General features: G+C 41.3%; 2 protein-coding genes across 4 annotated transcripts in view; one reads left to right on the forward strand and one right to left on the reverse strand.

Annotated features, from left to right (window-relative positions):
* Positions 1–8,484, forward strand: part of LOC121399397 (guanosine-3',5'-bis(diphosphate) 3'-pyrophosphohydrolase MESH1) — a 97,213-nt gene extending 88,729 nt beyond the window's left edge. The window contains exons 1-5 of one of the 3 annotated variants that reach the window (XM_041580002.1): positions 2,710–2,791; positions 5,158–5,297; positions 5,405–5,460; positions 6,085–6,325; positions 7,392–8,484. In XM_041580002.1, the coding sequence (XP_041435936.1) occupies positions 5,186–5,297; positions 5,405–5,460; positions 6,085–6,325; positions 7,392–7,522 (540 nt within the window). In that variant the 5' untranslated portion in view covers positions 2,710–2,791; positions 5,158–5,185 and the 3' untranslated portion in view covers positions 7,523–8,484. Of the gene's footprint in view, positions 1–2,709; positions 2,792–3,973; positions 4,401–5,157; positions 5,298–5,404; positions 5,461–6,084; positions 6,326–7,391 lie in introns of those variants that run through there. The other 2 variants (XM_041580001.1, XM_041580000.1) reach the window with 2 other exon arrangements.
* A 4,847-nt stretch (positions 8,485–13,331) lies between these two features.
* LOC121399398 (acidic leucine-rich nuclear phosphoprotein 32 family member B-like) lies at positions 13,332–26,373 on the reverse strand. Its single transcript, XM_041580003.1, has 3 exons — positions 26,015–26,373; positions 15,631–15,780; positions 13,332–13,586 (listed from the first exon to the last, which is right to left on the reverse strand). Exons 1-3 carry the CDS (start codon positions 26,066–26,068, stop codon positions 13,560–13,562), a joined length of 231 nt encoding a protein of 76 aa, XP_041435937.1. The 5' UTR covers positions 26,069–26,373; the 3' UTR covers positions 13,332–13,559.
* Positions 26,374–26,481: the final 108 nt, after the last annotated feature.

Below are 26,481 nucleotides of genomic sequence, written 5' to 3' on the forward strand. Positions count from 1 at the left end.
CCCTATCCTATTCAAATTCCAGTCCATTCCAGTTATCTCAAACAACTCCTTTAAGTAGAAATTGATTTGTATAACAGAAACACTGTGTGGGATACAACTTTTATGGCCTTGTTAATAAGTGTTACTTTGTCTCACCAGCCAAACTATCTGACAGTTCCAGCCCCATTCTTGCGACACCATTTTGGGTTACTATACACACTATCCCTCACTTACGACCCCTAATTGCTTTCTGGCATTATTCACATAACAAAAGGCAGCAGTCCCAGTGGCTGTAGGGCAATATACTGATAGCTGCCTGGGCAGCGCCGGATTAGCTGGGCGGGCACCCCTAGGTTGTGCGCTCCGCGCGGTCCTAGCGCCCGCCCGCACTACCACACGCTGGTGCCGTCCTAGGCCTGGGCCTATGTGGCCTTGCCACAAATCCGGGCCTGTGCCTGGGAAGGAACCTGAGTGGGTGTAACATTTAGACACACCAGCAATATAGTACAGTAACTGCTGTGTGCACGTTACTCCTTCAGAGTCCAGCAATAAAGTACCCCTGACCCCAGTAATCCCTGGAACTGCAACATCTGGCCACTTGGGACTTTGGTCGATTAACACTTTACTCCACTCAGCGAGCAAATGAAGCCACAGCATCTGCACACAAGAGCTTTTCATCTAAATTAGGGATGCACTAAATCCAGGATTCGGTTCTGGATTCGGCCATGATTCAGCCTTTTTCAGCAGGTTTCAGATTTGCCCGAATTCTTGTGCCTGGCCAAACTGATTCATAATTTGCATATATAAATTAGGGGTGGGTAGGGAAATTACGTGACTTTTCGTCACAAAACAAGAGTTTTTCCAACTTTTTCCCTTTCCTGACCCTAATTTGCATATAAAAATTAGGTTTCGGTTCGGTATTCTGCCGAATCTTTCACCAAGGATTCGGGGATTCTGCCGAATTCCAAATAGTTTATTCGGTGCATCCCTAATCTAAATGCACAGAATAGATCCGTCATTTTAGGCAGTGTAATTACAGCTGCAGAACCCAAAGCAACCAATCAGATGTTTGTTTTAAATAAAGATGAAAATGTCTTCTGATTTGTTGCTTTTGATTATTACATAATTACATTAGTGGATATAGAGAGAATAATGTACCCCCTATTGTAAAATAAAGGGATGGATGTGTAATTGCAACACCCAGCATCCTTATAATCAGACAATTAGATGATTATTGTCTGTGGCAGCACTGAGTCTGTGCTCTGATCTTGCATTGCTGCCTTCTCTAGAAATCTCCCTGTTGCTGCTTCAAGTTCATTACAGCACCTAGTGTAGGGTGTTGTGTGCGGCCAAAGGGTATCAGCACTGCAGCATGGCATTACCCAGTGATGGGCAGAGGGTGGCAGCATAGCACTGCTAGATTGGCATATAAAGATTATTAATGGAGAATTCATTAACAGGGACACTGGAGTTTCACACATGAATCCATTGATATCAACTTCCCACCTGCTGCTGCCTGCCCTTGTGTCTGCTCTCTCCTCCATGTTTATACTATGGGACCCTATTATTTCTTTATCTGCTCCCCCATTTTGTTCTTTGTATTTCATGCCCCTAATAGTTCTCTTTTCATTGCCTACATTCTCTTTATTTGCTTTCTCTCCTCACAGTTTCTGTCCTTCTCCATTTTAAAATATCCTATAATATTTCTCCCCTGCCGTCTCCTCCCTTTTTTCCTCCCGTTTTTCTTTCCTTTGCAATGAAATGATAATATATAATCAGAACCTGTTGTGGTGATGTTTTATTCATCTGATCCTGCCAGTCTGTTCTGTGACTATAGGATTAGAAGGATATAGAATCAATGTAGAATGTACTATGTTGGCATTGCCTTTCATCTGAACAGCGTGGGTGTCTTATTTAAAAGCTACTCCTTATTTATACCCTGGAATTGGCACAATAGTCAGCATACAAGTACGGGACCTGTTATCCAGAATGCTCGGGACTTAGGTTTTCTGCTTTTTCTGTAATTTGAATTTCCATGCATGAAGTCTGCTATAAAATCATTTAAACACCATAATTCAGAGGTTTCCAGATAACAGATCCTATACCAGTACTAATTTAACATGCTCTGTAGAGAAAAAGGCATTGAATATGATGCTTTGTTCTAAATTGTATTGGACTGAGCCCATCATGCCATAAAGAAACCACAGCCCAAGGGCCACAACCTAACGTACTTTTTCCTTTTTCTTTCATATTATTTCCTTACGAGTTCTCATTTCATTGCATCTTTTTGTGTCTCCAAAGATGCCCCAGTAGGTCCCCATCTTCTTTTCTGCCGATTCACTGCACATGCTCTGTGCTGCTGTCACTTACTGAGCTTAGGGACCCACTCACAATATACAGTACACATAGAATATATATGTCACAATATAAGGCTGATTAGTAATGAATACAGATAATTACTACATGGCAGCACAGAAACCAGTGCAATTAGCATCAGAATATAATAATCAGCCCTGTAGCATCAGCTTATATTACAGGCCAACCTCATTTTCTACTTGAAAATTTGCGACAACCCCTAAGCTTCGCTTCTTAAGAGCCCACTGAGCATGTGAGTGTTGCAGACACTTTCCAAGATGGTGACCCCCTGTGACAAGTTTGAAGTTCTGGATCATTGCTGCTATTGAGAAGTTGAAACTTTAGGCTGGTGCAATAAATTCAGTATATAAAACATGGCATTTTTAGCCACATTCATTTTTAGGGTTTAGTTCTCCTTTAATGAAAGGCACTGTCCACTTGAGACATCATCCAAAAGGTGAGAGGAAGGTTTGGGGCTGATAAACTCTACTCTTATAAAGCTGATGTACATGGGAGCTTGTACAACACACAACTAGTAACATACAGTACTTCTCAGGCACTTCTCAGGCTTCAGTTTAAGCCTTTCCTTGCCAACATCTTAGATTCTAAATCATTGGTAAGGAAGTTACAGAATGCCAGAGACAGAGTCTACATTTCTAGACTCTTAGACTCTCTTTTTAGAAATAATACTTTCTGTTTGCTGTTCTAATGGTCCTTATTTACTAATGCTGGTGCAGGCTTACATCTTACCCTTTCCTACATTTAGATGAATACTGCATGGCTACACAGAAATCAGTGCAGTCTGCAGTGTTTATATTAATGGATTTCTAAATAATTGAAATTGAATATATGTTCAGAGTTAAAGGGGGTGAGGTGATAACCCTATACAGGGCTGTGCTTAGGTCTAGAACTAGGCTCCCAACGTCGGTGTGAGAAAATCTTACCCTGGTGGTCTAGTGGGGGGACGGCAGGGACGCCTTCCGCAACTGAGCAGGTTCACTGTAGCGCAGGTCTGTTAGGGCGCGCGCACGCGCCTCTTCCTGGGTTTATGCGCAGTGGCGCGAAATTCAAATGCTATTTAAAGGTACAGTTTTACTTTATGCATTGCCCGTGATAGGATTTTTGTTCCTGGTGCTTCTGAGCTTTGTGCTATATTCTGAACCTGTTTGATTCCTGTTTTTGACCCCTGCCTGGCTATTTGACTATTCTGACTTCTGGATTCTGACCCTTGCCTGATTACTGACTACCGCCTCTGATTAACCCTCTGATTGACTCCCTGGTTTGACCCTTGCCTGTCTGATAATGTTTATTCTCTGCCTGCCTCGACCCGGCCTGATCTGACTACTCCGTTGCCTAAACGCCTTGTACTGCGATCTTCTGTCCAAAGACTTTGATTTACTGTCGTGCCCCTCTGCCTATCCAGAACCCTCATCTTGCACCTCTCGTTTAAGTCCAGGTGGCATCCAAGTAAGCCGAGGGCTCCCCCAGAGGCCCAAAGGCGGTCACACACGAGCCAAGACCAGGGTGCCTGGTGTTTGTTCTGGTGTTGGGTGCCGACCGTGACAGTCGGTTTGGGGAAGATAACATGTTTAAAGTTTTCCACCTGTTGTCTGCTGGATATTTTACTGCTTTCCCAATCATTTCCCCCAACACCAATCTAGAGCCTGCTAACAATCATCTCCTTCTCCTGGCTGCTTTCCTTGGCTGCATAGGTGAGACAGAGGCTGAACAGCAATCAACAGTTATGTGGACCTGACAGGGGACTGAAGTATATCTTTCTCTTTGTAAAGACAGCAGAGCTGTGATTGGCTACCCCTAGATCCTACTGTTTCTCTGGGCTTGGACCGTTAGGAGTGCCCATTAGTCAACTGTAAGAGACACGAAGCAGAGAGTTACTATGGGGACCTCCAATAAAATGTCTTTTTGAAAGTGGACAGTACTTCATAGCTCACGTGTGGAAGTCGCTTCCTCTAGCAAGGTTATCCCTCACTGCCCCGCCCACAGCAATCAGACAGAGAAGCACAGGCACAAGTAACAGAGATCAACTTGCAGCCGATAAGCATTAGGTAATGACTGGGGGAAACTGTTACTATTTGCTCTTAGATTGGGAAGATTTTAATATTAGTCAGTCCCATTCGGCTGTCCAAGTGTAATAGCTGCCACATTTCCTGCTTCCTGTTTTATCCTAATCCATCCCTCTCAGCTTCCTGTTTCTCCAGAACTACAATTCCCATCAATCCCTACAGAATCCAGGTCCTTATTCATCCCGCAGTCATTTCCCAGTCTCTCTGACCTAAAGCTGCAAAACTGAAAGTTACGTTACTGCGGTTCCTCTCCCTTCCTCTTATTTTGGCAGAATTATTCCCTACATTCAGCCAGTGCTTTATCTCTTTTCGGTCATATCTGCAGAAATAGGAAAAGCGATGTTATGCAACATTTTGGGGTCTTTTGCATTGTTAATAAGAATTTCTGCAGGGGTGTGCTACAAGAAAACTTGAATGCACCTGAAGAGTATTGTGGAACTGCAAGTCACAATAACAAACTTAGTTAAAATAGCCACATTTTCTATAGCTATATATACACAGAGAGCCAGAGAAAACAATTGCACATACATCCTTGTTGTGAATTATTGCCAATGAGAAGCCCTTCTGCTTTACCTGACTGTAACCCCATACAAATTATACACTGTACGTGCCCCGTACATTCCATATGTGACACTAAGCAGACCCCTACAGTCCACTACTGCCGCTGCTTGCTTTTCTTTAATACAAGGAAGAGGGAAAAGATATATTATTGTAACTTTGTTTTTATTACAATTAACAGGTCCTCTTTTACTTTTTGCTGTGGCAAAATGAGTTTGGAAGCTGCACTTATTCTGGAAGCTGCAAATTTTGCTGCAGAGAAGCACAAACAACAGAGAAGAAAGGACCCAGAGAAAACCCCATATATTAACCACCCATTAGGTTTGTACTAGTGGTCAATACTTTATGATTGTGTCCTCTCCAGTCATATTTATGATACTGTTGAATATAGGCTTCTTATGCATTCATACTCTGACCTTATATTTCAGGTGTCGCAAGAATACTGTCTCACGAGGCTGAAATAACAGATACAGCAGTGCTCCAGGTAGTTCTTTTATTCAGGATAGAGTCAAATACATAATAAGGAGGGCACTCTCAAAAGAAATACAAAAGAATACAGGTATAGGATCCGTTATCTGGAAACCCATTATCCAGAAAGCTCCGAATTATTGGAAACCCATCTCCCATAGAATCTGTTGTCTCCAAATAATCCACATTTTAAAAATGATTTCTTTATTCTTTGTAATAATAACAGTACCTTGTACTTTATCCAAACTAAGATATAATTAACCCTTATTGGAAGCATACCCTATTGGATTTAATTAATGTTTACATGATTTTCTAGTAGACTTAAGGTATGAAGATCCAAATTACAGAAAGATCCATTATCCAGAAAACCGCAGGTTCCAAGCAATCTGGATAATAGGTCCCATACCTGTACTGCTTATGTAGGACATAGCTTGGCAGTTTGGCTGTGTTGAAGTGTAACTGAGCCATGTAACGTAAAAATAGCCGTCCTTGCTAAATATCTGGAGGGCCATGACCTCTCATTTTTAATGGCAGATTTAAAGATCCAGTGTGCCCATGCAACACAACGGTGGTCCACTTATTTGACGGTTCACATAACATTAACACCCAAGCTTTTTTATGTACAAATCTTGATTTTTAGGCAGCTCTGCTTCACGACACTGTAGAAGACACTAACACTACTTTTGCAGAAATTGAGTTGCATTTTGGACAAGATGTACGTAACATAGTAGAGGAAGTGACAGATGATAAGACTCTACCAAAGATGGAAAGAAAGAAGCAGCAAATTGCACACGCACCTCACTGCAGCCACAAAGCCAAGCTAGTGAAACTAGCAGACAAGTTATACAACCTGCGAGACTTGAAACGCTGCACACCAGAAGGTAATATTCTGTCTTAGCTGTTGCATTTACTTATAAAAAAAGTCACAAAATGGTAGAAAATACAGCAATTGATACCACCTCTATTAAAGCTATTGTTATACAAAGTTCCCAAAGTCAAACAATTTGCAGACAAATGCACATTGTGACGTGGCCATGGAAAAGACAGAAAGCTCACTAGATGTCGAGATGTGGATTGACCAAAATGCAGTTCTGTGTAAAACAATGTTGCTGCCAGGTCCGGACTGGCAATCTGTGGGTTCTGTAAAATGCCAGAGGAGCTGCTGTAAATTGCCATAGACTATTTATTGGGCTGGTGGGCGGCTGCTCGGGCCTCCGTGTACTTGGAATGCCAGGGCCTATTGTGAATCCCAGTCTGGACCTGGTTGCTGTTCATCTAAATAATGACTTAATATTACATTACGTGGCCATAGTGTCATTGTGGGCACAAAGTAACACACTAATGAGCAAGCCGGGAGGCTCAGTCATTATGCGTATATGTCTGATCGAACAAGTCCCCGCACTAGAAGCTCCCCCTCTCACTGTGCACCCTAATAGCATTTTTTGGCCAAAATAGTATTGTTTCTAGAGGGCATTCTCTGTTAGCTCACACCTCCCTTGAGGAAATTATTTTCCTGTGATAGGTACCCTTTAAGGTGAGAAGTATGATTTAATTACTTGTGCACAGTCAAAGCAAATCAACAATCACACAGGAGCCTCTGTATAAACAAACGTCCCAATAACAATACATTTGCAACCTTACAGAGCAAATAATTAAACTATATAAAAACAAAAATAATGACCAATTGAAAGGTTGCTTAGAATTGGCTATTCTATAACAAACTAAAAATAAACTTGGGAGGTGAAGCACCCCTTTAAGATATGGTGATCCAACTTACAGAAAGATCCCTTATTCAGAAATCCCAGGTCCCAATTATTCAGAGTAATAAATCCCATAATTGTACTTATATGTGTAGGGAAGAGTCTGTGTACTTAGAAAGACAGTGGTAGTAACTATCAGACCTTTGCTCTTTTGAATGATGTATTAAAAATGTCTTCTACTTTGTAGGCTGGTCAGAAGAGAGAGTCCAAGAATATTTTCAATGGGCATCTGAAGTGGTGAGAGGAATACGAGGTACAAATTCCATTCTGGAGGCAAAACTAGACCACTTGTTTATAGATCAAGGCATTGCAGTCTAATCCACGTTATATCTCCAGTTTGGAAATGATGGACTTGTTAAACTTTAAATACACTGCTACACTGACGTTGGCTGGCAATGGATTTGGGAGTTGTAGTTTATCTACAGCTGGAAGACTATGAGGCATCAATCCTTAATTTAAAGATTTAATTTCTACTTATTATATATTTTTTAAAGTGCAAATGTAACCACTCTTGTATTGTACATTTTTATTTTGGGGACATTTAATTGATTGCAGAGCTGTTTACCTGGACATTCACAGTGTTTTGTATGCTAGGAAATCTTAGTTCTGATTGGGAAATTATTGTTCTTGTTTGGTTAAAAACTGTGTACTAATTACATAGAAGATATTACATTTTATGTTACATTTCTCAAAATGCAAGTTGATGGAATTAATCTTCTCTTCTGTTTTACTCATTTTTAAAGATCACTTTATTGGTTTGGAAGTTGGGTTATAAAACAAATTTAGGATAATAATTTAAACATTTTCTGTGGAGCTGGTTCTACATTTAAAGGACTTAATTCAGAGGTTCCACAATTAAATCAGTAGCTTTACAGGTGAAGGCAGTCACCCAACCACAACTGCTATAGTTATTTTGCATAAAATAATCGTCTTTTTGAAAGTCCACTCCCACCCCTACACTGATCTCCACGTCCACCATGTTTAGTAATGTCACTTCCATCTATGGCAAGAAGGTCAATGTGGGGAAATATGCAGCAATGCCCACTGGTCCCCCCTTTTATTTGCTTTAGCCATAGAAATGACCTGTAAGCGGCCAAGTAAAATGCTTAAGCTGAAGTCATTGCTGTGTGCTATTAAAGGGATGTTATACCCAAATTTCTATCAAAACATGCTGTAAGGGGGAACGTGGACAGACCTAAAATCATTGTTGCCCCTGATAAATATGCACCGGAGGCATTGTTCTATTCATGCTTCATGGTAAATAAAACACCCTGATGCTAGCTGCTGCTTGGATTCCTTTATACTTTTGGTAGATTTGCAGGGCTGGTTTTCAACCTTCTTGCAGCTTTTCAAGAGAGAAATCAAATTACAGTGGTGGGATAATTTTCTTGTTGTAAATGTGCAGAAAATCAAGAATAAAAAATATGAGAAGCCATAGCACAGCTCTTTGTTTGTGATGTACAGGATTTAAGATTAGGCTGCAGATGCCACGTGTTTAATATTAAACCCCCCCCCCCAAGGCTGTTAATCACTTGATTCACTTAGGTTTGAGGCACCAGAGTGATTTCATATATAGTAATATTCCCTAAAAAATGCTCAGACTATTATAGGATAGCTATTTGCTATTTGTCTGGTTAGCAGGTACATTACTCAAGTTCATTTCAATGCCGTTAGCAGTAACACAGTGACATTTCCATCAGCAAAACCGTTTGTCATGGTACCAAACTGTGGCCCTAAAAGCAGTTGCTTAAAGGGGAAGGAAACCTCGTCGGCGCTAACCCCCCTCCCTCCTCCCCCCTGGCCTACCCCTCCCGCTGGGCAAATGCCCCTAACTTGTTACTTACCCTTCTGCGCAGGTCCAGTCCAGGGAGTTCACAGGCGACATCTTCTTCCACGCGATCTTCTTCCTCCTTTGACCGGCTTTTGGCGCATGCGCAGTAGGATCGTTTCGCCGGTACGGATCTACTGCGCATGCGCCAAAAGTCACGCGCATGCGCAGTAGATCGTTCCGGCGAAACGATCCTACTGCGCATGCGCCGGTCAAAGAAGGAAGAAGATCACGTGGAAGATGTCACCTGTGAACTCCCTGGACTGGACCTGCGCAGAAGGGTAAGTAACAAGTTAGGGGCATTTGCCCAGCGGGAGGGGTAGGCCAGGAGGGAGGGGGGGCAATACACGGGAGGGGGGTTAGCGCCGACGAGGTTAAACTAGAATGTCCAGCATTGGCAAGTTTTAAAGGAGAAGGGAAGTCTTCTTCCTCTTGGGGGGTGCCAAATGTTAGGCACCCCCAAGTGATTGTATTAACTTACCTGAAACCCCGTGTCAGTGCTCCTATCAGCAGAAAACTGCACCGGCCCGGTGTTATACCAGTGAGCACCACAAAGCGATCCTCTTCCCGCTTCTTCTTCTCGCGGTTGCACATGCGTAGTAGAGCCAGATACCTATCTTTAACTACAAAGTCAGCTATTTCCTTCTACTGCGCATGCGTCTGCCCCGGGAAATTTGTAGAAAGAAGCTGGAATAGGATTGCTCCGTAGTGCTCACTGGTATAACCCCAGGCCAGTGCAGTTTTCTGCTGATAGGAGCACTGGCCAGGGGTTTCAGGTAAGTAATACAATAACTTGGGGGTTTCTTAACATTTGGCACCCCCAAATGGAAGAAGACTTTCCTTCTCCTTTAACTACAGCTGTTGGTGCAGCATATTGTATGCCATAGGCACATATAAAACTAGACACAGGGATATTCTTCCTAATGTTCTAGAACTGATTTTAAACTGCAACTCCCAACACTCATTGTTATTGACTGGGCAGGTAAAATAGCACTCAAGTGGCAACCGTACCCCAGAAGGTCAAGCAGATATCAGTCGGTGGCTAGGGATGTCGCGGACTGTTCGCCCGCGAACTAATTCGCGCGAACATCGGCCGTTCGCGTCCGCCAAATGTTCGCGAACGTCGCGCGACGTTCGCCAATTTGGGTTCGCCTTAGCTGGCGCTTATTTTTGACCTCTCACCCTAGACCAGCAGATACATGGCAGCCAATCAGGAAGCTCTCCCTCCTGGACCACCCCCACACCCCCTGGACCACTCCCCTTCCATATATAAACTGAAGCCCTGCAGCGTTTTTTCATTCTGCCTGTGTGTGCTTGGAAGAGCTAGTGTAGGGAGAGAGCTGTTTAGTGATTTGAGGGACAGTTGATAGTAACTTTGCTGGCTAGTAATCTACTTGATACTGCTCTGTATTGTAGGGACAGAACTCTGCAGGGATTTGAGGGACAGTGAGTTTAGGTTAGTTAGCTTTGCTGACTAGTAATCTACCTTCTACTGCAGTGCTCTGTATGTAGCTGCTGTGGGCACTGCTTCTGATCTCATCTGCTGACTGCTGTAATAACCCAATAGTCCTTGTAAGGACTGCTTTTATTTTCTTTTTTGTTTTTTTACTTTGCTACTATAAGAGCCCAGTGCTATTAGTCTAGCTGTGTTGGGGAGTGGGACTGGTGTGCTGCTCCTCCTAGTAGTTCACCACTACCAGCACCAACCAGAGTCAAAATTGTTACAAAGTATCTTATTTGCACCTGTTAGCTGTTCTGAGCTTTCTGCCAAAAGCTAATTAAGTTAGAAACTGGTTTTTTTCTGGCTGTTCAGTGCAGAGAAAAGAGGGACTGGTGTGCTGCTCCTCCTAGTAGTTCACCACCACCAGCACCAACCAGAGTCAAAATTGTTACAAAGTATCTTATTTGCACCTGTTAGCTGTTCTGAGCTCTCTGCCAAAAGCTAATTAAGTTAGAAACTGTTTTTTTTCTGGCTGTTCAGTTCAGAGAAAAGAGGGACTGGTGTGCTGCTCCTCCTAGTAGTTCACCACTACCAGCACCAACCAGAGTCAAAATTGTTACAAAGTATCTTATTTGCACCTGTTAGCTGTTCTGAGCTCTCTGCCAAAAGCCAATTAAGTTAGAAACTGTTTTTTTTCTGGCTGTTCAGTGCAGAGAAAAGAGGGACTTTCCAGTACAAAAGAGGGACAGGGGGTTGAGTGGTCAAAAGAGGGACAGTTGGGAGGTATGGAAGTGCCACCTAGCTGTGTGAGCTTTTTCACATTCTGTCTAAATAACAATAATAATTCCGTGTCCGTAAACATCACCTGAGTGATGTCTTTACAGCAGCAATAATATATTCCGTATGCACTACTGTATACGTTGCCCTTGCAAGTATTGTTTGCCCCGTCTTTAACCAAGTGCCACCTAGCTGTGTGAGCTTTTTCACATTCCGTGTCCAGAAACATCACCTGAGTGACGTAGTGTGATTTCTGCCCTTTACAGCACAAAACGCAGCGCTGTGTCAACAATGTATTTTTCAGATACATTTTTGCCCTTGATCCCCCTCTGGCATGCCACTGTCCAGGTCGTTGCACCCTTTTAACAACTTTAAAATCATTTTTCTGGCCAGAAATGTCTTTTCTAGCTTTTAAAATTCGCCTTCCCATTGAAGTCTATGGGGTTCGCGACGTTCGCGAACCGTTCGCATTTTTGGACGCAAGTTCGCAAATATGTTCGCAAACATTTTTTCCGCCGTTCGCTACATCCCTATCGGTGGCAATGGGGGCACCAAATTTCCTGCAGAAAAGGAACCAGTGTTCTTGCAGTACTCTGATTCATTATAGCAATCTCACTGCTCATGTAATGTGTTGCACCACAGATACATAGCCACAGGCCTGCATTTATGAACTGGGTTAATATACTTGTACCCCATATACTGCAGGACTATGTCACAACATGTAGAGGCCCATTTATCACATGAATTTTGAATTCATGTGAATTTTTCTAAAATTCTAACATACTCACAGTTCGTATTGATCATTTTAAATTTTTAGGAGGGTATGAAACTACATTTCTGGGAACATATTTAACATTTAAATCCTAGGTACATTGGGGCAAAAGACACTGTCCCCTTTCCATATCTGACCCTTCTAACAGATTACACAGAAAAGAAGAAATCTCATTTTAGATGCCTTAGTTATACACTATGGAACCATTATGGAACTGTCAGACTATAACTCACTGAAAGTATTAAAGGGGTTGTTCACCTATGGGTTAACTTTTAGTATGATGTAGAGAGTGATATTCTGAGACAATTTGCAATCAGGTTCCATTTTTTTATTTGTGTTTTATTAGTTATTTAGCAGCTCTCCAGTTTGCAATTCCAACAATCTGGTTGCTAGGGTCCAAATGACCCTAGCAACCATGCATTTGTTTGCATAAGAGACTAGAATTTGAATAGGAGAGGATCTGAAGAGAAAGATGAGTAATAAAAAGTAGCAAAAACAATAAATGTGTGTCTTTACATGTAGCCTTACAGAGCATTTGTTTTCAGTTGAAGTCAGCAACCCCCATTTGAAAGCTTGAAAAAAAGTCAGAAGATGAAGGTAAATAATATGAAAAATATAAAAAAAAAAAAATGAAGGCCAATTGAAAAGTTGCTTAGAATTAGCCAGCTATAACATACTAAAAGTTACATTTTAGGCGAACCACTCCTTTAAGTTAAATGAAATAGCTATTGTAATGGCTGATTATAAGGGGTCCAAGTGGCTGTAAGACTTTTTGGCCCTAACACACCCCTTTAAGATGGGTTCACCATAAGAAAACCTGCGTTCATGTGAGTTTCTTTCATTTTTTAATTTGTTCTGGTTATCACATTTTCTATAGAGGCAATACCAAAAACTGCATAATAGTTTGATGACTCCAGCTCCAGATGAGAGTAAAGAACAGCCCCTGACCTCTCATTCCTATGTAAGACTCAAAGGGTGGGCACCGCTCTCACAGCTAAAGTAGCCTCAAGCACTAGAATCTTCCGTGAAAGGAGAAACAGGGGTGAGTGAGAGTTTACACCTCCCTTTGGGCACCTTCCCATATTTCTACTTACACTAGTGAGAAAGTATCCCATAGAAAGATATAATAGATTGTACAGCTGCATGAAAACATTTTAATCTAAGATAAGACATCATGTACATCATTCAGCTACAATGTATTCTAAAAAAAACACTGGAGTGGTCTCCGAGAAAAAATACCAACATTTGGACCCATTACTGACTGCATGGCAATGGGCAACTCAGTGTTCTTTCATAAAATAACAGACAGTTTTTGAACTAAAAAGGTTTATTAAGTAGTCTTTCTGGGACAGCTAATTGTGAAGGAATGCAAAAGGTACATGTGTTTGCTATGGGTTCCAACTAATGTTGGCAGCAGACAGGAGTCCTTACATACTATGAGCCATAAAGGTGCTTTTTCCAGTATCATAAGTAACAGGAAGGTGGTGAGATTTTTGCAGAGATCACAGTTCATTAAGAGGCAGCTTGCACTGAACCTTCAGTAATAAGGACGCCGGGGGTTATTCTGAAAACAGAGAAATAATTTTTCATCATCAATAGGTCTATAAACTTTACAAACTGCAAGATGAGCACACAGTATTTTCTGTCCAATTTTCTATTCTCAATACCAGTTTTCCTCATCAGCGTTCCTCCCAATAAAGAATTATTATCTATACAGCTTTCTGTTTGCATTCTTCCCTGTTAGAGTGAACTAACAAGTTTCCCATCAACATGCTTGCCTTAATTGTATAGAAGTGAAAATGGCATTTTTTTTACTTGTTTCTCCCCAGTGAAAAAAAAAATGGTCTCAGATACTAGCTGGAACCAGTATTTTGTCATCATTGGAATGTATTTGGGACATCTGTCTATAAATCTTTATGCTACGGTGTTTGAAAGTTTTAACAAGAAGTGTATAAAGACCGTGCCTGGACAAGGACAAACAAGAATCATCCAGTAAAGACTCCATCCATAGAAAACAAAAATGCTTCATCCTCTATGAAAGAACTTAAAAGTATAGAAAGTTTCAGGGGTAAAGCCATTCCTAAGGCAACCAATTAGGGGTCTTATACAATAGATAGCATAATCCAGATTATACGCAGGGTCCTTGTAATGTGGTTTATTCGCAGCAATTCCAACTAATGAAGGACCAATAATATTTGGCCCTTTGCATCATCCATGGGAGGGGAGATCTCCTGCCAGGCAATGAAGAGCCCCATGTGACAAGGCCCTTACAGTAATCTTTATTTATCCCAGCAGAGTCATTCAGAATTGCCTCCCGATTAGTTTTTTTTTTTTTTAAAAGGTGTTCTTTTTATTGTTTTAAAGTGTAACTGGGAAAGGGTACAGAAAGAAAGAGGGAAGGGAAGGGGGGGGGAAAAGGTACACCAGCAGCGAAAACAACATAAGTATGAGCCAAACATACGACAGTGCATTTCTCAAAACATACAGTATCATCATGGTAATGACAACAAATGTGCTTCTAACCAAATACCCCATATTCTCTCAAATTTGTTGGGGTGACCCCTAGCTTCATATGTCAATTTAATTAACGGGAGCATCTTGTTCACATACCCAATCCAGCCCTGTCTTTGGGGAGGGTGGGGGGCCATCCAGTGAATAATCATTAGTTTCTTGGCATAAAAAAGTAGGGATCTTAGTAATATTCTGGTACAACTGAGTGGCACTATATCGTCAACTACTCCCAGTAGGCAGATTTCGGGGGTTCGCAGCGGGGGGAGGGACAGGACCTCAGCAATATACAGTGTGATATTGGACCAATATCTGGAAATAACCGGGCACTCCCATACCATGTGCCAAAAGGTTCCATCCGCCACCCCACATCTTTTACACGTGGGACGGGGTAGTCTTCCCATTTTGTGGAGCCTATTAGGGGTGAGATATATCCGCATCAGAAATTTGTATTGTATCAACCTGTCTCTCGAGCTAATCAAGAATTGGTAGAGTCTGCCCGTTGTCTCATCCCACTGGAAAACCCCAGGTCCAGAGCATTCTGGATAACAGGTCCCATACCTGTACACAAAATTTTTTAAAGAGTTTATTCCAAATCTAGTAACCAATAGTATCCAATCACTCACGGTAGTTTATTAATGTTTAATCATGAAAAATGTATGTTTTTTTTCATTTCTTGAGCTAAACAGGGAAAATTGAAGGAACTCAGTCCATAATGGGTAGATAATTAGATGATCACTACACAGATAATCCCTGTGCATAAAGGACTTCTGCTAACAAAACAGTCACAATGAAAAGAGAATGCAGGGGGTGGTTAACAAGTAAGTAATCTAGATATCTACCTCGTGAGGACCAAAAAGAGTATCTTCAATTCTCCTGTTGCCCAGCTCAAGCAATTAAAAAACACATTTTTTATAATTAAATCAACAGGCAAATATTATGTTAACCACAAGCCCTATTCATTGCACTTGAAAAAGAGGGTATACTACCCTGCTGAGGAACAAACCCTTAGGAGCCCTGCACTCCCAAGTTCTTCCATAAAGCAGATAACTACAGTTAGGGAAAATACATACTCAGGAGAATAGACAATAACATTTTACCTTTTTTAATTTGGGGAGCTTTGGAAGATTTGAGACTGACATCAATAAGACATTTATTAAGCTGAGGAATTCTAGATTCACAAACTCTGCTGTAAGACCCTCTATTTTGCCTTCATGCGCCCGGCAGTTATCCAGAACCAATTCTCGTACCTGCATGAAAGAACAAAGAATACCTTGTTAGTCACAGCCAAAAAGAAAAGGAGAGGGATGGTCAGCTTTAGATACAGTTTCAAATGGTGGCTTAGGACATAGTTATAACAAACAAATCCTCCCTCTAAAGTAAGTTTAAAATTGTTAAGTGTTGGAAATACATTTTAAAAAAATAAAATAGCAGGTACCAACTTAATGCAATTTAATCTTTCAATTTAGCAAGTTATTTTCTGCCCAAACTTGTCTATTGTTTGAACAGGTGGCACGAATATGTGACTTATAATCAACTGACAGAAAATCTGCTGAATATGGAGTCAACAAAATATGTGCATAGTCAGGGGAGAATGTTCTACGTCTATAAATAACATACTGTATATATAAATGAGTTGAATGAATCAAATGAAAGAAGCCTTAAAATAGAGAGGGCACCTGTTGAAATATTTGATTCAATATTTATTTGAAAGAGGAAACTATAGGAGTATTTGTGGCTTCATAATTGCTGCATACAGTGAAAGTAATTACAGATCATGAGCTATTACCAAATCTGAAAGACTATTTATCACACAGGACATCCTTATAATCTATATTTCATATCTCCTAACATTTGAAAATTGTAAAAAGGGACAAAAACATCAGGCGGGAGTGGCGTGCTGAATTTATTTTGGCCATGCCCATTTTATGGCCACATAATTACCATGTACATTTTACAGAATTTGGCAGGTTATGAAAGTTAGAACACATAAAACAATGCCCTAAACTCCCAGAAATGTGTTCAAACTGTTTTGCTAATGAAGCTGAAATTGCCCTTTAAGCTGTAAGTCAGTTCTCCCAAGAGATTTGCTTATCTTAAATAGTTACAATTGTTTCTTTGCTTATCTTAAATTGTTACAAAAGTATTTAAGTGCAGCTGCTCAGAGTTCTGGGCTCTTTGCCAAAAACACATTTTAATTAAGTTTCTGAAACTTTGCATCTTTTTCTGGAGTCAGTGCCAGAGATGAAAGAGAAACTTGGGACATTTCAGTAAGAAACGCAGGACTGGGGGCTGAATTGGGACTGTCCCAAAAAAATGGACAGTTGGGAGGTATGATCTCTTAGTTACACATACTGCCAATAACTTACGCTATATTTTAGTTTTATGATTATAAAGAAATATTTTTATATCTGTATTTCTGTCAGTCATCCAGTTTCTGCACTACACATGGGATTTCTCTCAGCAACCAAACTCCATGAAAAGTGGCTGTAACAGCTCTTGTGTTGGTCAGCCATGGCACCTATTAATGGCAAGTATGGCATCTGGGCAAGATAATTTCCCAAGCATGGTCCTGTCAGTTGTAGGAAAATTCACTCTGACCCGTCCTACCATGAGGCTAGGAGAAAACCTTGCCTCAAATGGTGGTGAGCAGACAGTTACCGGGGAGGCAAAAAGCTGCCTCTGGTAACTTTAAGGGGTAGATTTATCAAAGAGTGAAGTTAGAGATCTCCACAGTCCTCAGAGTGAAATACTACCTCTCTCCATTTATTTCTATGGGATTTTTTAAGGCGTATTTATCAAATGGTGAACTTTCAATATCACCCATTGATAAATCCCATATAAATGAATGGAGAGAGGCGGTATTTCACTCTGCGGACTGTGGAGATCTCTAACTTCACTCTTTGGTACATATACCCCTTATACCCCTAAGAGTCACATTTTCTATTTTAAAACAGATATTGGTCTCTCTGCACTAATCTGTGGCCCCCTCATGACCCACCCTGACACCAAAGATATAAGTACAGAGGGGGGTAAGATTGATCAAAGATTCCCAAGTGGCATTACCCTTTTAAGGAGAACTAAAGTTAAAAGAATTTGGCAAGGCTATATCGGGGGTAATTCGAATTCCAAACCGTGTATGGCCACCATTAGATTTTGTGCTTTTGTACCAGCCCAAGGCCATCACATGCTTTTAGCAGCTAATATTCGTAGCCCCTAAGATTTCGATTTTTTCTTCCTGATTTACAGCACATGCTCTTGGCTACAGTCAGCCACTTGGGTTGAGGAATCGACTCTCAATATGCAGTATATATACACAACATAATCTCAATACAAGGCTGACTTGCTAACAAGATTATTTTTGGCGAGAATAATACAGGGTTACAAGTAAGGTCACCACCCCAAAAAAAATGGTAAATGTGCTGTTTTTAATACCACAAAGGATTTTAGGGTACCAGCACTAGCAGTACATGGTTTTCTTAAAAAAAGTAGCACCAACAAATGTGCTCCTTAGGATGTGGTAGGGCGGCATGCCGCCCCTAAAATTTTGCTGCTCTAGGCCCTGGCCTTTGTGGCCTCTCCACAAATCCGGGCCGAGGAAACACGTAACTGAACAAACAAAAGTATTCAAACATTTGGTACCTGACAAACAGTAATAAGCAGCACCACAACCCAAGTGTTTTGGTGCCCTATGCAAACCTACCAGTTACCCCGACCCCTTTTCTAGAAAATGTATATAAAAAATTTTTTTACCAACTACATGTTTTCTTACATTTCTCATTTGTTTTTCCTTTATTTCGGTCTCTTACGTTCTGTTTTCTTTACCTATCCATAATTCCTTTCTTGTTCTTCTTTATTCCATCTCTTTCCATGCGCCACTGCTGCTGCACCCTCTCTCCTGGTGTGCCATTAACTCACACTTCCCATACATATTTTCTAATTTTATGCTATACATATAACTTTCACCAGTTCTCTGTTGCATATGTTCTTATGTTACCCCTCTTGCCTACTGGGGTAGCTGATCTTATGGGGCTTAACCGAGGAAACAAGCACAGCTACTTATTGCTTCTGAACAGTTTATGGGATGGGAAATTTAAAGCTAAAATGCTCTTGGTGACGGATACAGAGAAGCAATATGAGAGAGATAGCTTATAGAGGAGAGATAGCTTATAGAGACCTGACAAACTCATATTTCCAACTTTTTTCCTGTGTTACTAACTGTAGAGTATTATTTCTTACTACAATGGTCTGCACATCCAATGCAGTTGAATAGATGGTCGATTTTGTTGAGGAAGACCCTGAAAAAATGTGTATAAGAGAACAATCTAGTAATGGGTCTGGAACTATATTTGTAGACTTAAAATATGTCAATGAAAAAAAATCCACTTTCTCCTTAAATGGAGATACACAGAGAAATGGAAACCGCAATACAACATATCATTCCAATCAAAATAAAAGGTATGCCATTTTTTAAAACATATGTAATATTAAGAGCCAGAATGCATAGAGAAAGCTGAAGTCTGACATTATTTCACAATGGTGACAATAAAAAAAAAACCTCAATGACGCAGAAGGTGGATTGTTGGGGAGCAAATGACAGCTACAGTAACTTATACTATTACTGCCAACTTATTGATCTTTCCTGAGAAATAAAAACTTGAACTTGGGGTGTAACTGAACGAGCCTTCATCACATTACTGACTATGACTTAACAGACTATAAATATCAAGTATTAGCATATTCAGTCTGCAGAAAAGTTTTCAATCAGGAATAATATGGGCAGGTTGCAGAACTCAACCCTTATTCCACCTAAACAAAGAGCAGAGGAAGTGGTGTACTGAGCTGTCAGTTAAATAAGTCATCCTTTACCCTATTCTCAACAAGTGGCTGAATATAGTACTATAATGAGCTTTAAGTACCAAAAAGTACAGAGCAGTGCTGAAATATATGAAGCTCTGCATCAGAGCCCAGTGCTTAATAGTGGTAGGTGTAGCCCAAAATCACACAGTACAAAAGAACTGAATTGGCTTGATTGTTTCCCAACCAAAATGATATTGGGACTTGGTGTTTATTAAAAAGTCCAGTAGCCCAGAACACTCTGCACTTGGATACATTTGTAACAATTTAAGATATATGTAGAAACAAGTGTAACTATTTAAGATAAGCAAGTCTCTTAGGAGAACGGAGACGCACAACTTAATGGGCAATTTCACCTTCATTAGCAAAACTGTTATAACACCTAAAACGTGGCCCTAACACTCTCAGAAATGTGTTCAGACTTGCATAGCCTCACAAATCTTGTAAACTGGACATGGTAATTAGGGGGTGTGGCAATAAAATGGGCAAACAATTGCTGCCGTGTGGAGGCAGATGTTTTCTTATCCCTCTTTCCATTTTTCAAATGTTGGGAGGAGTGTTTTGTGGCAGAGTGAGGCAATGTCTGCCTAGTATATTCAGGGAGGAATAGCTGTAGGGGGAACTTGATTGAATAATCTTCACTAGAAGTGTGGTGGTAACACTGATTTTTCATAGATGCATCTTCCAAGTGAGACAGATAGAGGAGGACCTACCAATAATATTTAGTGACTTTCTTGCTCAAGTTTTAGTAAACACTCTTGCCCATTTAACCTCTGATTGCTGTGCTTTGTAGCTGTTTTAACACTTTGTGTACCAGTGGGATAGGTTGCTACTTTAGCATAACAAGGTACCAACAAAAATAACCAAACATACCCAACAATCAGCCTTCTTTCAAGATCACAAAGTAGCTTTTTCTAATGACTACAGATCAGTCATTATGATGGCAAAATAGCTGGCTGGCACAGCACTCCTAAGGCTGTATACTGGCTGATCTACGGTAAGTTGCTGATTTTGGTCCTTTGGACAAAATCAGCAGCTTATCTGCCTGTATATGGGACCTGATACCACCAGTTTCCCCACAGGTTTGGGTTCACCTCGCTGTGCTGTTTGCAGGTTTGGGCTGAGCTCTTCTACCTGCTTTACCAACCCATGACCTTACACTGCCAGCTTCCAGTTTTAAAGGCATGTGCCTGCCACGCCCCTTATGTGATGTCATCGGCGAGAGTGGGTCTATAAGTGAAAGATGGAAGTTGGGTGCGGGTGTGTTCGGGTCGTGTGCAGTTTGAGTTTTTCTCAACCCGCACATCACTAAGGGTGGTGGTATACGCTGCTACTCGGGGAGATTAGTAGCCCAGCGACAAATCACCTATTCTTCAGGCAACTAATCTCCCCCAGCTGCCTTCCCGCTGGCTGGAATGTAAATCGCTGGCGGGATGGCACTTGGAAAGCTTTGTTTTTCAAAGTCGTCTGAAGTTGCCTCACGAGGAAACTTCAGGCGACTTTGTAAAGCCAAAGCGATCCAAGTGCCATCCCTGTCTGAAACCAACTGAACTGAAAAAGTGTTGTAGGGTGAAAAACCCCTCCTTGTTCTGCTTAATACAGAGAATTTAAGGGAAACTGAAACCCCAAATCACAGGGGCTTGCCAATGAAGTTCTGTACTACATATATGCTTACTCCTAATGTGGTGCTCAGGATTCCTTGGAGATAATGGCAGCTGTACACTCTGAATTAAAGTCCCTTTAAGTAGGTAGGAGGTTATTTAATATAGTCACTGGGGTGCCTAACATACTGGCCAAGGGATTTCAGGTAATGTGAATAAAACAATGTTTGTAAGGATAATGGCACATGAGCATTCTCACTGCGGCTGGTATTCAAAGGAACCCAGCAGCAACCAAGATGCATCTGTCCTACTGCCAACAGTTCTAGTGTTAAAGGAACAGTAACACCAAAAAATTAAAGTGTTTTAAATCAATTAAAGTTTAATGTTGGCTTGCCCTGCACTGGTAAAACTGGCGTGTTTGCTTCACAAAGACTACTATATTTTTTTTATAAATAAGCTGCTGTGTAGCCATGGGGGCAGCCATTCAAGGCACAGGTTGCATAGCAGAGAACACTGCAGAATTCTCTTGTATTCCATTACAAAGTTTAAAAAACTCTCACCCTTAAATGCAGAGAAGAGCAGCGGAGCTCCCAGTTGCCATCTTTCGGATCTTCATTTAGTCTTCGGGTTTCAATGCAGTTCAAACTGATTCCTGACTTGGCCCATCTGTGACGGCAGACTTTTTGACGGTGAATAGACCCAAAGACTGCACAAATATCCGGAAGATGTCGACCGGGAGCTCTGCTGTGCTTCTCTGCATTTAAGGGTTGGAATTTTTAAAAGGGTTTTTTTTTTTTTTTTTAACACTAAAGTATTGTGGGGAGGGAGAGGGGGCAATGCCTGGAAACTTATGGAGGAGGTTTAGTTCTCCTTTAAGCAAACACAGAACTTTTACCATAGCAGGGAAACAGTACATTATATTTGAATTACTTTAAAATGCTTTAATTTTTGCTGTTACTGTTCCTTTAATATGATGCACTGTGTCTGAGCGGAGGCCCACCACTCAAAAATGCTCATCTGCTTTAGACAAATGGTCCTTTTGGATAGTTGTGGAGATATATGTACCACAGGACTTCAACTCTGCATAACATAAAAGGCTGGTGGCAAAAACGAAGATTTGGGGGGGATTAGTTGCCCAGCAACAAATTTTATCTTCTTTGGGCGAATAACCTCCCTGAAATGCCTTCCCCCCCGGCAAAAATCCGAATCGCCGATGGGACAGCACATAAATCGCTTCAGAAATCGCAAGTCAACTTCGAATCGATACATATGCCATCCTGCTGGCGATTCAAATTCATGCAGCAGGAAGGCATTTGGGGAGATTAGTTGCCCGAAGAAGAGAATATTTGTCGCTGGGAGAGTAATTTCCCCTAATGTTGTAAATATATATATATATATGTGTGTACATTTTCAATTTTTTTTTTTTTTTTAAGACTCACGTTATATCACCACATGTAAGCAAATGGGTCTAGCAAAAAAAAAAAAAAAAAGATTAAATAGGAAAAAATTATGTAAAGTGTGGAAAAGTATGGGGAGGGAATGTTGCAATGTAAATGGGTAATGTAATAATCATATAAAAAATATTCTCAAATGGAGGGCACTCTAATGTACAATAAATAGAATACAGTTTATAGTTAACTTATGGGTGCTTGCTAATATAATGTAATAATCATACCAGGTAACTGTATAAGAGATTTTCAGTGACAAAAAGTTGTATGCAGAGACAGATGGAAAGAGGAGCCCAGTACAGTCCTGTACAAACAGGCAGCAGACAAAGACAGCTCCTGTATACAGGGGGGGGGGGGTGGGAGGGTGACAGTATACCAGGAGAGCAGAAACACCACAATGCTGAGGAGAAAACGAGCCTGGCAACGACTACTCAATACCCCAACACCAAGCCGGCCTCAGATTTTAACACTGAAGAACTAGAGGCAGAACCCACCACAGGAGAAGGGAGAAGTCCAGATAAACAAGATGCATTCAACATGGAGAAAGTGAAGAGGAAAGGCAAGAGGACAACATGGTGATATCTCCTCCTCTGACATTGCGCGGCACCAGAGGGGTGGGAGAGGACTAGAAAGCAGACTGAAACCGAAGAACACATTCTTGCATCAAACTGAGACACAACAGCCCATTTTATTTCCTTAAACCTCCTCAATATAAATTAGTGTATACAAATGTTACTATTGGCGCGTGTGTAAATGTAGGACAGCGGGCCGCTATACCCCCCTCCCATCTTTTCAGCTTATTTCCCATTTGAGAAAGAAGGGTGGTACGTCGACGCGGAAACCCCCCCCACACACTAGATTTAACTTATTACATTAGAATCCCGATAGCGTTGTCTCCTGTGTGTTCTATGCACCCGCTAAAGGCACTGGCACACGTATAAACACCATTACGAACTGAGAATGACAGCTCACACACAAGATACAAGCACTGCCACAGCGGAGCCATAAGTCATTCTTAGCATTCATCCTACACAAGTAAAACCGCACTGTCTCTAGGCTAAGGAGTCTTGTTAAATTAAAGGCCCTGGCACAAAGGGTTCTGAGAGTGGTAGTTCAGCCCACAGACTTGCTTTTGAGTGGCAGAAGCATCTTCTTGGCACCATACATTAAACACACCCGCAATAACCTTTGACTGGAAGGTTCCCTGCCATTTGTAAAGGAACCCCACAGCCTAGCACATCAACTTGTCCAAACCAAATCAGTTCTATGCAACGCTACATAGTATGACCAAGCTTTGTGTATGTATCTACATGAGGGAGATCATATATATTGCACTATTTACACTTGAGTCCTACAGCAACTGCCAGCGAACTTCATAAGTAATTTATTACATGTGCCCCCCCCCCCTTTTGTAGTAGGTGAAAGTGTGCCTTGCAATGTAGGTCATCTTATCCTACGTCCCCACTCACAGCAGTTTGCTAATCTCCATATACACAGAATAAGCGTCAAGTCAGCCAGGCTGCTGCCCACATGCACAGGAGAAAAGGTTCCATAGGCTTATGACTAGCCTATGACTAAGTGCCCAGAAGGCACGAAACGCGTAAGGCCACCCTCTGAGATGATACTTTCTGTACAATAAAACTTTTTTTTATTTGCATCTATTTTTGGAGTGAAGTCCAGTTTTTGTGCCAGCCTACCACTGCAATTCGAATGTCTTATGTTGCCTCCAAGAGCTGAAAGTCTGGGTCTTGAGCACCTGGCCCCCTGTTGATAAGTGTACCTTACCATTCACAAGTCTTTACAATGTTATTAAAGGGGTGAATGGCCAATTCTAAGCAACTTTTACTTTTCATTATCTATTTTTATAGTTTTATACGGTATTATTTGCCTTTTTCTTCTGACTCTTCCAAGCTTTCAAATGGGCATCGCTGACCCCATCTAAAAAGCCAATGCTCTGTAAGGCTACAAATGTATTGTTATTGCTACATTTTTTTTACTCCTCTTTCTATTCAAGGCCTCTCCTATTCCAGTCTCTTAGTCAAATCAATGCATGGTTGCTATGGTAATTTGTAGGGATGCACCGAATCCACTATTTTGGATTCGGCCTAACCCCCGAATCCTTCTCTAAAGATTCGGCCGAATACCGAACCAAATCCTAATTTGCATAAGTAAATTAGGGGCGAGAAAGGGAAAACATTTTTTACTTCCTTGTTTTGTGGCAAAAAGTCATGCGATTTCCCTCCCCGTCCCTAATTTGCATGTGCAAATTAGGATTCGGTTCAGCCGGGCAGAAGGATTCGGCCGAATCCAAATCCTGCTGAAAAAGGCCAAATCCTGGCCGAATCCCAAACCGAATCTTGGATTCGGTGCATCCCTAGTAATTTGGACCCTAGCAACCAGATTGCTTAATTTGCAAACTGGAGAGCTCCTGAATAAAAAAGCGAAATAACTCAAAAACCACAAATAATAAAAATGAAAACCAATTGCAGATTGTCTCAGACCATTACTCCCCACGTCATGCTAAAAGTTAGCTCAAAGGTGAACATCCCCTTTAATAGGTTTGCCACCTGGCCGGTATTTTACTGGCCTGGCTGGTAAAAACGAGGGCTGATCCCAATGTTATTAATAGGGAAAAAAGATAAATATATAGGAAGTAGGGTTGCCACCTGGGCGGTATTTTACTGGCCTGGCTGGTAAAAACGAGGGCTGATCCCAATGTTATTAATAGGGAAAAAAGATAAATATATAGGAAGTAGGGTTGCCACCTGGCCGGTATTTTACCGGCCTGGCCGGTAAAAATGATGGCTGATCCCAATGTTATTAATAGGGAAAAAAGATAAATATATAAGAAGGCCGGTATTTTTTTCCAGAAAAGGTGGCAACCCTAATAGGAAGGCCGGTATTTTTTTCAGAAAAGGTGGCAACCCTACCCTTTAATAGGGAAAACATATAAATATATAGGAAGAAAATAAGAAAAGATGGAAGCCCTATGTGCAGGGGGTCTCCCAATACCAAAACTTTGGCTTTTTCACAGCCTCCCTTCATTCAGTAGCTGTTTAAAGATACAAAACGAAGTGTGATTTTTTTTTTTTTATTCAAAACATGGTTGCTGGGAAAACTCAAGCGTAGAGGAAGGGTGTACAGCGGCAGTGTGGGGGGGGGGGAAAAACTCTATAAACTAACAAGACTACCAATAAAAATGTTAAGTTTTTTCTCTATTTGTCCTTGTTTGGAAAGGAGTCCCCCATTCTATCCGATGCAATACAGCAGATCCCCTCCTACACTTCATCAGCACAAACAGCACATTTACTCCAGGGTTTTTTTCTAGCAATATCATTGTTATCAATAGAGATCTGTCTCCCAAGCACAATATTGACAGCCCACATGTCTGTTACAATGAACACAACTAAAAGCAGAGTATATAGCTAACAAGAGAACATAAATAATGTGCTAATATCACCCTGGCTGCCCATATTCATCCACTCCCCCATCTAGCTCCCAGCACAACCCACAGACACCGACTCCGTGGAGCACAAGGATTAGCAAAGAATATGTTGATGAGAAAGAGATGAGCTCACATCAGAGGGCGTCCTGTTCCTCAGCTCCAGGTGAATTCTTTTTTTCATGTCCATCTTGCTGGAATTATTTCTGTTCTAGTCGTGCCGTCCACCCCCCCACCCGATCTATTTCTAGGTATGTTTCCAACCTTCCTCTTCCGTTATACTTGCTCTTCTTTCTCAGATGATCAAACTCAAAAATGATATAAAAAAAAAAGTTTGGAGGGGAGGGAGAGGGCGTTTGAGTTCTGTGCTTGCAAAAGAGCAGCCAGAGGTGTCCTTAATAGAAATCTGAACACTCTCTCTGCATATATAGGAAACGTGTGGAAACTGCTGAGAGCGAACGCCAAGTTACTCACAAGGAGGACAAACATGGCGGAGAGGGGGGAAAAAAACACTGACAAAAATATCATGTCGTGTGCGCATTACCCCTTGAGGCGACGGGACATTACTGCAGCTTTCAAAGCAGCAAATGCCGCAGCAAAAGG

This window comes from Xenopus laevis, chromosome 1S, assembly GCF_017654675.1.
Source record: "Xenopus laevis strain J_2021 chromosome 1S, Xenopus_laevis_v10.1, whole genome shotgun sequence".
In the NCBI taxonomy this organism is placed as follows: domain Eukaryota; kingdom Metazoa; phylum Chordata; class Amphibia; order Anura; family Pipidae; genus Xenopus; species Xenopus laevis.

What these genes read in the sequence shown, in the direction of transcription:
- LOC121399398 (XM_041580003.1), bottom strand. Translation starts at nt 26,068, where the DNA reads ATGGACATGAAAAAAAGAATTCACCTGGAGCTGAGGAACAGGACGCCC. An exon ending in GGAACAGGACGCCCTCTGAT is followed by an intron (nt 15,781 to 26,014) that starts GTGAGCTCATCT and finishes TCTTTCATGCAG; the next exon opens with GTACGAGAATTGGTTCTGGA. An exon ending in AGCTCCCCAAATTAAAAAAG is followed by an intron (nt 13,587 to 15,630) that starts GTAAAATGTTAT and finishes CTCTGTTTTCAG; the next exon opens with AATAACCCCCGGCGTCCTTA.